Here is a 13448-nt window from a genome sequence, read left to right on the forward strand (position 1 = left end):
TAATCTATAATATTGTATTCATTGTATTTTTGTAAAGTAATCAGTTACTACAGCTGTTACAGTGCTGTTGTTGTGCATCATGCAGCAGGACCCTCCACGATCTAGATCCTTCGATCGCAGTATTTTGTTTGTAAAGCACGTGCAGAACTGTAACTGCACATCCCTCTCTCTCGCTCTTATATGACCATAACTAAAAATACTGCGTCATTATGGCGGGAGCGCAGATAAATTGTGTCACTTTCTGTAACACGCGGAGATTCCCCACACACCACGTGACGACGTCGTGTTGTTGTCGTCAGAGGTTCAGTTGTTCAGTCCGAGTCCAGAGACCAGGAGGAGGAGGAGGCAGAGCTAATGTCGGCAGACACTCTGACATAAAGACAGTAAAGGTACGTGCGTTACACGTTTGCAGCGGCTACGTTTGTTGTGTGTCTACGTGTCTTTTTATGTAGAAGCTGTTTTAAAATAAATATGCCGGTTGTGCGGCTACAGCAGGCTGTGGTTAGAGCATCGCTCATCATCCTGTCTGTCGTAACGTCCGCGAGACAGAAAGCGGTGAATTAATAACACAACCAGATGGTGTTAACGGTTCATTTCTACCGAGGTGGATGCATTAAGACACAAATATGATACATTTTGCTTAAAAAGGAGCTGACAAAAAGACAAACAGATGCTATCAGTGTCGCAGTGTGTGCCTGGTGAGGCCTAACGCTGCAGGTGCACCGTGAAAACGAGGCTCTGTGTTTGTGGTTCATGATTCTGGTCCTTTAAATAACGCTCTTGTCATCCCTCTTTGATCCAGACTGGTGCATTTCGGTGTGTTTTTAAGTCACTATACATTGCATATAATTAATATAACGTTATGTGGTTAGGGTTAGGAGGTTAGTAAATGATTTACATTTTTATTTAAAAAAAAAAAACATTCAGTGGTTCCAGCTTCTCAGATGTGAGGATTTACTACTTGTATTTCTTTGTAAACTTAATTTCTATGATCACAAACTGAATATTTGTCAGACTAAATTTAGGCATTTAATACAGTCAATATAGTGACAGACATTTCTCACTATATTCTGATATTTAGTTGAACAAACAATCCATTAATTAGTTTAATGAATGATTTTTATGTCAATTGATAATAAAAGCAATTGTTAGTTGCAGCCTTGTCCATTTCTTAGCTTTTCTTTGATGTCAATGATATAATACATTTTTATTACAATCATTTATGCTTCATACTGTAATTAAACAGGATGGTTAATTTTACAAAAAGATATTTTGTAATAATAAGATAACAACCGAGCAGATCCTTTCACCTACCAAGAGCTAGTAGTGGTATATTTAACGTTTATGTCATGAAATAAAAATGTATTATGGCTCAACTTTTACTCCATTAACTGATTAGGTAATAAAACAACCGTTTTGATAAGAGATTAATCATTTAAGTCATTTTAAATAAAAAAGGACTAGTGTCAGGATTTGCTGCTTTTCTCTGATTTATATTATTTTAACTGAATTTATTTTGGACTGTTGGTCAAACATTACAAGACATGCAAAGACTCCCCCTTGGGCTGTAATGGAACATTTTTACAATGTTCTGACATTTTACAGACCAAACCATACAGGACTGTCTCAGAAAATTAGAATATTGTGATAAAGTTCTTTATTTTGTGTAATGCAATTAAAAAAACAAAAATGTCATGCATTCTGGATTCATTACAAATCAACTGAAATATTGCAAGCCTTTTATTCTTTTAATATTGCTGATTATGGCTTACAGCTTAAGAAAACTCAAATATCCTATCTCTAAATATTAGAATATCATGAAAAAGTATACTAGTAGGGTATTCAACTAATCACTTGAATCGTCTAATTAACTCGAAACACCTGCAAGGGTTTCCTGAGCCTTGAAAAACACTCAGCTTGGTTCAGTAAACTAAATCACACGTATGGGGATTATCACAATATTCTAATTTTCTGAGACAGTCCTGTATATTGATTAATCAAGTAGAATGATCATTAGTTCCAACCCTAATATTGTTTTGTATTCAATTGAGAAACTAACTGCTCTTTGATGAAATGTGTTGTTTTTGGCTAAACCAATAAACGACATGCTTGGAATAGATGCAATATTATAACAACAATATTAATGCCACAATATTACCCATATCCTGATTCTATGTTAGGCCTTCTTCGTGATTAATCCACACATCTCCAAATATATGCTGTCTCCAGTCTAGACCCCATATTACACTAAATTAATTAACATTTAGGATAAGTGTGTTTTGCTTACACTTCTGTTCGGTAAGAGTTAGATTTTCAAGGATCAGTTGGTTTATATTGACCAGACAAGATAAATAATAGTATAGATGACTTATTTTGCTAATGTCGCTTCCAGCAATTGCCAACTGCGTACTCTATAATAATAATAATAACTGATTTCAGCTCTAAGCTAGTGATGAGTTAGCCGTGCTTTGGTATATGCGGGGACGGTGTGTTGTTGTCACCAGGAGAAATAACTAATTTCTTCTTCTTACAACAAGACACTTCCAATATGTAGCAACATTTATGTCCTGTTATCTTATTTATATTGATTCAACGAGAAAACTTTATCCTTTTAATAATGTGTGACATTTTGAACTGAGAAACTTAAAAATGTGTTATAACAAGATAAACTGGTATAAAACCTATACACTTTTATGAAAAATTGAAAATTCTTTCACTATGGTTGCAGTATGTCACCATACTATGCTAATCTACCGTCTGTCACGAGGTGAGGTGTCTGCAGGTTTGACGTAGCAAGAGCTGCTGACACGGCGCGTCACAATGACAACAATCTTGCCAGAGTGCTGCATCGGCTGGCAGATAGGCAGCGACTCGGTGGGGGATTTATCCACCAGGTGGTCCTAATGGTGCTTTGAGGAGTTAGATGAAAATTCAGCTGCATCTGTGTTTGATACAGTGTTTGAAACGACCTCATGACACTTTTGTTTACCACAGAATTAGTCACTCATCATGTGACTGTGAAACAGCATTTTATTTCTGATATCGCTCAGTGATAGTTCTACATGTTGGTTTAAAGTATTGCATATCAAACGTTGTACACTTGATCTGTAAAATAAGTGGTATTTTCATTTTATCTAAGTCATCCTCCATCAAAGATCGCAACTTCTCTTTTTTAACGTGTTGAGGCTCCACGGATGTTAACACACGAACCTCTGTATAGGCCCCACTGCTTTTTGTGTTTCCTGGTGTTGCTTTGGAGTGCACATAGGATGTTGTATGTGGGTTTGTGGAGGTATTGTGTTAGCCTAATTGTGTTAACAGGGCTCTCTGGCTAGCCCCCCCCCCCCTTAACCTAATTCCCCTAGCGATAGCTATCAGCAGATAGTGGCACTGTCCTTATCCATCTAGCGTCGGAGCGTCTCTCCTAAGAGGATTTGAAATCACCCACGTAATGCTTGTAAAGCTGAACACAAACTGTGCCTCAAACTGATTCACCCCTCTCAAAAAAAGAGAGACTGTATTGACAATATTCCCTTTGACCACAGACGTGGAAGTGAAACTATTGTGGTCGTTGAATTAACCTTGTGTGGTTGGCAGACAGGGCACTGACTTTTAATGTGCTTTACTGAAGAGCCTTGATATTGTTTTCTTCGAGAAAGACCAGCGTTATTTATTTATTCATTTACTCTATCTTTGTTTGTTTATTTACACTTTTTGACTATTAAATCAAGTCGTTTCTAAGCGATTACAGCTCCATGTATCAGAGGAGAAGACTGAGCTCGTGCTCATTTCTGATATTCTCTTCACTCTGTGGTGTGTTACTATGAATCAATCCATCATGCACAGATAAAAGGCTCCAAGAAATCACTTATGTTGACTTGCATGACTTATTTAGGAATATGAATAAGGACTGGGTAATAATTCAATTATTGTTTAAAATTATACTTTGATGATATTGTCATTATCGTGTTATTCTAGAAATGTCTGTGTTATCGAAACTTATGATTCACAACAAGTTGTAACTATAGATTAATTAAGTTGATGATAAGTGATAATAAAGTGATAATAAACTAATATCTTTGAGCTTTGGTTAAAAAAAAAAAAAAGGCAATTTCACCTTGAGTTTAAGGAAATCGTGATGAGCATATATTTTTCTCACATTTAATAGACCAAACACTTATATATGAATGGAAAAAGACGCGGAGCGCAGTTTGTTGCTTCGTACATCGGTATGATTCTTTTAAATGTGATCTCAGCGCTTCCGAGTCCACAGTTACAAACTTAAATGCTTTACATTGGACAGGGAGGGATCACATGCCTTGACGATGTGTGTCACATGATCAGTTAAGGACTCATGGGTTATTCAGTTACATCTCTGGGTTCGCTCAGACGCCAGATGTCCTCCGTCTTTGTGTGACGCAAGCAAACAAAACCTCAGTCGTGTTACAGAATGACAGAGAAGGATGCTCATCATTTCAGGTCAAGAGAGGGATCCTTTATGATAAAAACAATATGGACTGCAGTGCAAACATTTCCATGATGGATAAATACATTCTTCAACAAAATTGCTGTACTCTGTGTGTACTATATGCCCCCTCCAACCATTGTTGTCCGGAAAGCCGGGGAGGGATTTGGCTCCTCGGATGATGATTGTAATCTGTTATGATCTTAATGGAGACGGTCTGTATGCAGCGGCCATGTTTGTCTGCAGTCTCTCGTTTGCACTGTCCCCGCGATGGGCTGACAGACATCAGGAGGACACACACTGGAGTCCGGCTGCGTCTACCAGGGAGAAATAGAGCAGTGTTGCATAACGCTCACTGTGTGGCCTAGAAAGAGGGGAGGAGAACGACAGAGCGAGTGTGAGAACGCTGGATGTTTAGCTTTCTAATCTGCCACTGAATGAATATGTTTGTACTCATGTATGTATATTTATATGGTGGTGTGTGTGTGTGTGTGTGTGTGTGAAAGAAATAGCAAAAGGAGGACTGAGGGTGTGTTTGCTTGTGTTTGCATATGCCTGCATGATTTATACAACTGTACTGTCTATCACCACTGTGAAGTCTGTCCGCTGCAGACTCAAGCTTTTCTTTTACAGTCAGCAATTAGGGGAATGTCTTTTGGCTCCCGCCCTGCCAGTGGCGAACAGGTCTTTCATGTAAAACCTGCACAGCACACTTTTTAAAGCACCAATCAAACTTGTAAATCTGACCTCACCTGCGTATAGATTTCTGTTTTCTAGTGTGCAGCCCTGTGTCATGCATGTACATGGCCAATTAGCCTCGTGCTCTAGATTGAAATGTAAATGGCGCAGAAACCTGTTGACCCGGTCAATACGTCAGGCCTCTTCCTGAATCAAAGCAGATTAATAATACATGATACTCTCGCTTCATCCGTTGCTTTACTTTCTATGCTGGCTAAATCAATAACGTTAGTGTGTGGGATTGACAGTTTTATGTAATTATGAATGAAATTTCCACTGAGAGCAGGTTGACCCACAGCTGTAACCTCTGGTTAAGTGTCACAATGACAAAATCCTTTCAAAAGTTGCATAAAAACACAGTTCAGGGGTTTACATTAGAGTCAAAACAATTAGATGATCAATCTGAAATGATTCGGAAGAAAATTAATCAGCAACTCTGATTCATTTTATTAATTCTCAAAGTCACTTTTTCAGCAAAAAGGTCAAACATCAACGAACTGAATATATTAGAATTAAAATGTCCTCTTTCTTTGTATTCTTGGCTTTGATGCTGTAGTGGCAGATCCTCCCTGATACAGTTCAAGGCCTTGATTTCGTCCCCTGTGACCTCGGTCTCTTGCGCTCTACACTACTCCAGCTGTTGCAACAGTCTTTGCCGTTGAAAGGGCCTTTGGTGGTTTTCCTTCTCATCCCTCACAGCCTAGTTTTCTCTCTCAAAGTCCCCGTGTTCCTTGGAAGTTTCAGCATCAATGACAGTTTTCTTTCCGGGTTTGTCCTCAACAGGACCATGTGAAGACCAAAATGCATATTTTAGCAGAAACAAATCAACCCAGAAAAGGAAGGTGAAACAGCTGGATTGTGCTATAGTCCTCACTACCTCTGTCCTCTTTTGCTGCAACATTGTTTGATTGCCAGTCACCTTTTTAATCAGGGATATGCAGGGCTTGTGTCTTTGCCAGTTTGGCCTACATACTGAACCATCATTACTTTTTCTCTGAGACTTTTGATATGTAGAAAGATGTTGACATTGTATAAATATTCATACTGCTAACATAAGATTTTGATTTACATCGTTTGTGCTGGATGCAGACGTTTAATCCTAATTTTCCTTCCCTTCATCTCATAGATTGTTCTAGCAGCAGAGTGAGCCATCGCCCACATCATGTCCCAGGACAAGAGTGGATACCCTGTTATGGGTGAGAACAACCCACTTCACAACAGCGTCTATGGACCCCCTCAGCCAGGCTTCGGCATGCCCCCTCCCAACTACAGCCAAGCCCCAGGGGGTCCGTACCCTCCAGCCACCGGCTACGGACAGCCGGGCTTCCCCCAGGCCGGTCCCGGCTTCGCCCCTGGTCCCTACCCTCAGATGCCTTACCCACAGGGGCCCTACCCTCAGGGGCCCTACCCTCAGGGGCCTTATCAGCAAGGACACACACAGCCAGGCTTTCCCGGTGACCCAACGGGTGAGTGGTTAAACCAAAGATGTGAGGCATTTATAAACAGACTTTTCCCTTTCTAGCCCACCTTATTCTGTGTTATTAGATACTTGAATGTGACTCAGAGGTGATAAACCATTATAGAACCAAAAAAGTGCCTCTATGACGGTGAGCACATCATGCCATTTACACACTAAAGGCCTGTGAATGCTAGAAGAACTGTAAACGTTATCCAGAACGACAAGAAAACCTCTTGCTCTAGTTTAGCTCAGGCTCAACACAGACGAACGGGCAATCAATGAGATCAATACTACAATCAGAGTGTGCCGAAAACACCACAGACACGTGTCCATTTGTTCGGCCTGGCTTTTTTGCCAGTTGTTTAATGCCAGAGCACACTGCGCCAAAGTTCAGCCAGATTGAGCGCTTTGCTGCGCAAGCCTTTGGAAATAATGTGAAAGGCCGACAACAAAACAAAAACAAACCGTTGTCCTTGTTTTTTTGTCTTTCACCAGCTCCTACTGACAGTCCTGGTTATCATGGCGACGGGCCTCCATCTTACTACGACAACGAGGAGTTCACCGACTCCGGCTTTGAGGACAAGACCATCAGACAAGCCTTCATCAGAAAAGTAGGTTCTTTACCATGACAAACAGATTAAATGGGTCTGATAAAGGGGGAAAATAAAGCATAAAATATAACTTTAATAATATAGAAATGCAACCAAAACATAATTGTTTCATCTCTCCGTCTATCCTCCCTCCCACCAGGTCTTCTTGGTCCTCACAGTGCAGCTAATGGTCACGTTCTCGTTCGTTGCCGTCTTCACCTTTGTCGACGAGGCCAAGTACTTTGTGCGGCGCCATCCATGGACGTACTACGTGTCCTACGCCGTCTTCTTTGTGTCTCTGATCGTCCTCAGCTGTTGTGGAGAGTTCCGCCGCAAGCACCCCTGGAACTTGGTTGCACTGGTAAGAACTCGCCCCAATACCAAATCACAAAAAAAAGTATGGATTAGTCATCGTAAAAGTCAGTTTAGAGCTGCATCGAACATGCGTTCCAGACATCTATACTAAAGACCGTATAGATGTGTGTGTTGTTTTTTGAGACAGACGTATGGTCCATCTTTCCATCATCAGTACCTGAATCTACAACATGTAAAGTGTGTCTTGAGTGATGTTGATTTTAACGTGTGTTTTCCGTGTCTTGCAGTCCATCCTGACCCTGAGTCTCTCCTACATGGTGGGCATGATTGCCAGCTTCTATGACACAGAGACCGTCATCATGGCCGTGGGCATCACTGCAGTGGTCTGCTTCACTGTCGTGCTCTTCTCACTACAGGTCAGCACACAGTTTGAATACGCGCATTTAAATGTCTACAGAGAAACATCAGTCAATCTCGCACACGGCCCACAGAATTATCACTGTCTTTATACATATACTGTACATATATATATATATATATATATATATATATATATATATATATATATTATAGCTGCTTGTTAAGCCCTCTGGAGTCTATTTTTCCTAAATGTACTGAGCATGTGTTATTTACAGTAGCAACTTTATTTATATATCATTATAAGCTGTTAAAAGAGCTGATGTGGGGGCTTTCACACGGTACGCCATTTATGTTTCCAGACCATTTTAAAACTAAACTATTTTACTAAATTATCAATTTTCTTTAGTGATTTACAATGACAGACTTTCAATGAAAACTGTTGAAATCCCTTTACAAACGACGAGCTCTGGGAGTCTTATGAATAAATAAATGTCTTTAAGTCCTTAAAGTTGTGATTCTCATGTCTTATCGCTCGGCTCATATTTATTTTTTATCTTGTCTCCACAGAGCAAGTATGACTTCACTTCCTGTCGGGGCGTGCTGTTTGTTTGCCTGATCGTGCTGCTGCTCTTCTCCGTCCTCTGCATCTTCATCCGCCACAGGATCCTGCACATCGTCTATGCCTCACTGGGGGCTCTGCTCTTCACCTGCGTACGTTTAATACTCGCATTGTGTTCTTTAAAAAATGACATCAAACTGTTGCTTGTATTTAGTTCTTGATGCTATAAAATTGTTATTCAGCACAACAGTAATAATCACTTGGATGTCATTACTTGAGCAAGGGCTGTTCAATTCATCAAAGGTAGATTCTCCAGTTGTGTAATTTCATACGATACGATTTCCCACCTTCCAGTTAACTTTCTGCTCAATAAGGGATAATTACATCTGCAGACTGTTGAAGAGTAAAGCACAAACTGGGCAGGAAAAAGATGTCTGCTTAGCAAGAGGAACATGGGACACTGACTTTATTATCAGCATCTGAATATATATCACCAAAACAGTTGTTAAAACGGCATGAATATTTCATCATACAGAGGATAAAATATGCGTTTTGGGACGACAGAGGAGGTAGACCCTCTACGCAGAGTAGAATTCAATCAGACAATTTTGATGTGTAAAGAGCAACTCTTGAAGCCGAGCAGAATAATTGATATTGATCCTTATGGTGTTACCAACACCATCCTGTGTGACACCCATGTTCTCTCAAAGCCTGTATGGACATTTAGCATTGGTGTGAGTGACCTGTGAACCTGTGGGATGACGAAATACGATCCAGTGAATCAATAGATCCACGAGACTGAAGGTTAATCAGGCGCCAACGTATTGCAAAGTGGTTTATAATATTGCGAGGAAGGATTTTATTGCTCTGGGTGTTGGCCGCTCAGCGGTGCCAATCGATTTATCTTTTGTTTTGCGCAGATCGCGCGGTTAACATTAGAAACACAACATTCACTTAAAGTGATCTATACAAACATGTATTCTAAACATCTTTGATTGACCAAATGTACATCATGTACACAGTATATGAACGTGTGCTTTGAGGTATTTGTGACATGTCTGTGTTGACTGTATATCCTGGTCTTTTAGTTTATGACAGTATTTGGATATATTTGATACATCTGAAACAATAGCTGATTAAAGTGTAGTAAATCTCTTGAATTGACTAATTCCCTCCTTGTCTCCTCTCTGCAGTTTTTGGCTGTGGACACTCAGCTTCTGCTGGGCAACAAGAAGCTGGCTCTGAGTCCAGAGGAGTACATTTTTGCTGCCCTCAACCTCTACACCGACATCATCAACATTTTCCTCTACATCCTGGCTATTGTTGGACGCTCCCGTGAATGAGACAGAGAATTCCTCCCTTTATTGTGAAATGTTGCTAACATGCTCTCTAACTCCTTTTAACATTTTTCCCACGGTCCACTTCATTGCCTCTCCTATCACACGTACAACCCGCGGTTGTGCTGTGGAACCGGCGCAGCCTGTCATAAAATCCAACCGAGAGGGACACTATTTATTTAACACAGATCTCGTCTTTTCCTCGATTTGACCACTCCGCTTGCTGTAACTGTAACTGTGCTTCTACTAACACAGATGGCTACATCATGGCTGCGTTACCCCCCCCCCCCCCCCCCCCCCAAACTTCCGGTTTACATACGTTGTAAAATGATGTTATCCTGTGAATGCGTGGCACTCAGCTTGGCCTTGCTGCAGAGATTAAAGAGAAAACGAGCGGGGACGGTATCCAAAGCGCCTAATATTGATGCAAACCAGCTTTGCCTGAAAAGAACTTAGTGCTAGAAAATACCCTCCTCTTTCAGTCTGTTTTCCCAAACGTATCTCTCCTTTTGAGCCCGCTGGTGTAAAGTAACTCTGCATGGCAACATTGGACGCACAACTAAAGTTGTGTTATGGTTCTTCAGAGCTACCGGAGGAACTCCTCTCTCTCTCTCTCTAGCCTGTCACAGCTGTAAATAGTTAAGTGTATAACTGTGTAGGATACCTCGCCCCCCTCCCACCCCGGGTGTGTTGTTTTTTGGGAGAATATGCACTGATATTAGGACACATACCCAGTACAGTAATTTAAATCTCTTAATGGCAAAAGAATGAAAATCGATGTTGGATGTGGCAAACATGAACATAAATTATATATTCTTACGGAATGTCTTTTCATGTTTTGAAATCATTTCCATGATTTCGAACTGAGATGTCCCCTTACTTTGACTTTTTTCTTGCTCTCATCTGGTCATTAACGTGAAGTGAAAATGTTGTGCTGTATATGTTTTTGTTTTTTTCTCATCACAATGTGAACTAAAGTTGAAGTATTGAGATTTCTGCCCACTTTCCATACCAAGCTGACCCAAATTTCAGAACTTAAAGTCGATGGGTGACGGACATATAACGTATCTATTTATTGAGCTTGATGTAGATAACAGAGTTGCTTTGAGGTTGCTGTTAAGATGGTGTTGAAGACACCTGCTTCTGCTGTTGTTTGGAAATGTACAAGGACTTTGCTACTTGAAGTGATTATGAAACCATCATATTCTGGTTATACTCACAAGCTAAAGGAATCATCATGCACTGGAAGCCAAAATGCTCACTGCAAACACACACACACACACACACACACACACAACTTTAGGGATATATTTAACATGAACATTTTTTATTTTGTAACTTTTGTTTTGATTTTTCACCTCTTGCATGGCCCTCTCCTCTCATTTGCATGTGCTGATAATGCACACTATACAGGTATTCCTGTTTTGGAGAGACACAGTGTTGTTTGGCGGCGCTGTTAAACTTTTTTTTTAACTCTTGTGTTTGTATCTAACTGATGTGTAAATGTACATAGAACTCCTTAGTGGTTTGATGTGTATAGGTAAAGTAATTTTGGGGCTTTGTAGGTCTGTTTGCATTGTATATTTGCATTAAATCAAAGTGGATCCACACTCCTCTACACTACTGTTTGCTTTTCATTAAAACTGATACAATGGAAAGGTGTTGAATTGTGTGTGTGTGTTCATTTACCTGAGGGTTTTTTCTGGTAAAATTAAACTGGCTGTGTTCTTGATTTTAAATACTGACCAAAATGATCAGTCAATTTAGCTGATCAGAAGAAGTTGCTGTACAAATCCTGAAGATATACTTTTAAGTTAACGTTTTGCCATTGCGTTCTATAGGTTGTCAGCCACAGAGCTGAGACTTTATTTTTTCAGTCATAGAATGCTCCACTAAGTCCATGTTGTGTGAGTTTTTGTTACGTGTTCAAAGATAAATAGCCATTTTATCATTAAGTTATCAGCCTCACACATCTAGTCTTGGTCAGTTTAAGGCTTTTGAATAGTGCATACTATTGTGTTCAAAAGTTTCTCAAACAGAGGAGAAGAAGACCACAGAGGAGAAGAAGCAGTTTCTCTCACAGTGCACAATACATTCAGTAACTCCTTTTAGTTTCAACCTTCTACAAGTAAACATATTGTAACACATAATATCCATGCTAGGAGCGCTTTAAACATAAATACCTCGCAATACCTTGTTACATATTTGGAGCAAAAAGATTAATGTCATCAAAATATTTTAAAAAAACGAAGTAGGCTTGATATTTCCATTGTGCTGAAATATAATTACAGGAGTTCTATATTAAGTGTCCAACTGTAAATGTGGACATTCAAAATATAAATTGCATTATATCTTATAAAATGTACCATGTGGTAGCCAATGGGACCTGATTCATTATTGTTTATAAAGCTATTGTAGACAGGCAGTAATTGTTTTTCTTCTGTTTACTTTTCTTTACATGTTAGTCTGCTACTGTGGAGCGCGCGCACCTTTGGCGCCAAACGTCGTGTTCCATCCTCACGCGCACGTACCTTTAAGTAGGACTCGGGAGTAAAAATGTAATTCTTCCGCCATCTTCATAGTTAAGGACAAGACTCTGCTGGCTGAGTAAATATGAGCGAACCTGCAGGTTAGACGGCTTACATTGAAATTAAGATTTAAATTAACTGAGTTACTTTAGTGGTTAATGTAATAAATCGTCAACATAACGTTATTCATGGAGATGAGTGGTAGAATTGGTCATCCAGTTGTTGCTGGCTATGTAACGTTAACGATTAAGCTAAAGCTAACTTTTAGAATAAAGTATTAATAGTATTAATGCAGAATAGTAAGACAGGGGCTTATTATTTAGTATCTTCCTCTATAGCTGGTTAATCGTTCTAATATTACAGTTAATTAAGTGTCATGTCATTTTTAAAAGTCATTAATGCTAGCTAAAGGAGAAAGGTCAATGTTGGCTAATAACTGCTGACAGCTAATGTTATGTCAGTCTGAGCCAAAACCTCAACATAGCTGCAAAGGAAAGGCTTTAACCCTAACCCACCCAACAGTTGACTTTATATACTGTGTAACGTTAGCTAATGACACCTGAAGATACACATTAAAGTTAAGCTAGCTAACATTTGCTCATGGGCATGGGACACTTATCTCACATTAACATTTATTTTTATTTAACAGGAATCAACCTTGAGGACTTGATTAATGTGACACCACTGAAAGAAGGTAACGTGTTACAAAGTACTAATGAAACTAATCTTGAAAATCACCAAAACAAGGCTGATAAAGTATATTTATTTATGCCCTGCTGTCAGGTGGAGAAGTGCTGGAGCCCAAAGTTGAACAGCTGATGGGCAAATTAAGAAGACTGCAACAAGGTTAGTGTTTGACTGACTTGAGGTTGTCACGTTTTGTTAATTATGTGCACATTTTATGACCTACTTCAGAGAAAAGTTAGCTGTTAGTTGACTGTTTTAGGTCTGTTCAAACCCAATAGCGACATCTTTCGGAGAAGATGAGTTAAGAAACATTTATAAAACGTTTTCAACCTACTGTAACGTATTTTGGTCAAGACAAAGGTACAAAGTGAAGTGAGCAAATTCACTGTCGCGTCTTTCCGTCTTCGTGT

At 39.6% G+C, this 13448-nt stretch overlaps 1 protein-coding gene across 1 annotated transcript; it reads left to right on the forward strand.

Moving 5' to 3' along the window:
• The first annotated feature begins 322 nt into the window (after positions 1-322).
• grinaa (glutamate receptor, ionotropic, N-methyl D-aspartate-associated protein 1a (glutamate binding)) lies at positions 323-11479 on the forward strand. The gene is made up of 7 exons (XM_079176479.1): positions 323-389; positions 6330-6669; positions 7158-7273; positions 7413-7613; positions 7855-7983; positions 8495-8638; positions 9680-11479. Exons 2-7 carry the CDS (start codon positions 6366-6368, stop codon positions 9827-9829), a joined length of 1044 nt encoding a protein of 347 aa, XP_079032605.1. The 5' UTR covers positions 323-389; positions 6330-6365; the 3' UTR covers positions 9830-11479.
• Positions 11480-13448: the final 1969 nt, after the last annotated feature.

The sequence above is a fragment of the Pholis gunnellus genome (assembly GCF_910591455.1).
Source record: "Pholis gunnellus genome assembly, chromosome: 16".
Taxonomy (NCBI): Eukaryota; Metazoa; Chordata; class Actinopteri; order Perciformes; family Pholidae; genus Pholis; species Pholis gunnellus.

Bases quoted from the DNA above. Each gene is read 5' to 3' on its own strand.
- grinaa (XM_079176479.1), top strand. From the start codon at position 6,366: ATGTCCCAGGACAAGAGTGGATACCCTGTTATGGGTGAGAACAACCCA. The intron at 6,670-7,157 runs GTGAGTGGTTAA...GTCTTTCACCAG, and splicing joins CTTTCCCGGTGACCCAACGG to CTCCTACTGACAGTCCTGGT. The intron at 7,984-8,494 runs GTCAGCACACAG...TTGTCTCCACAG, and splicing joins TCGTGCTCTTCTCACTACAG to AGCAAGTATGACTTCACTTC.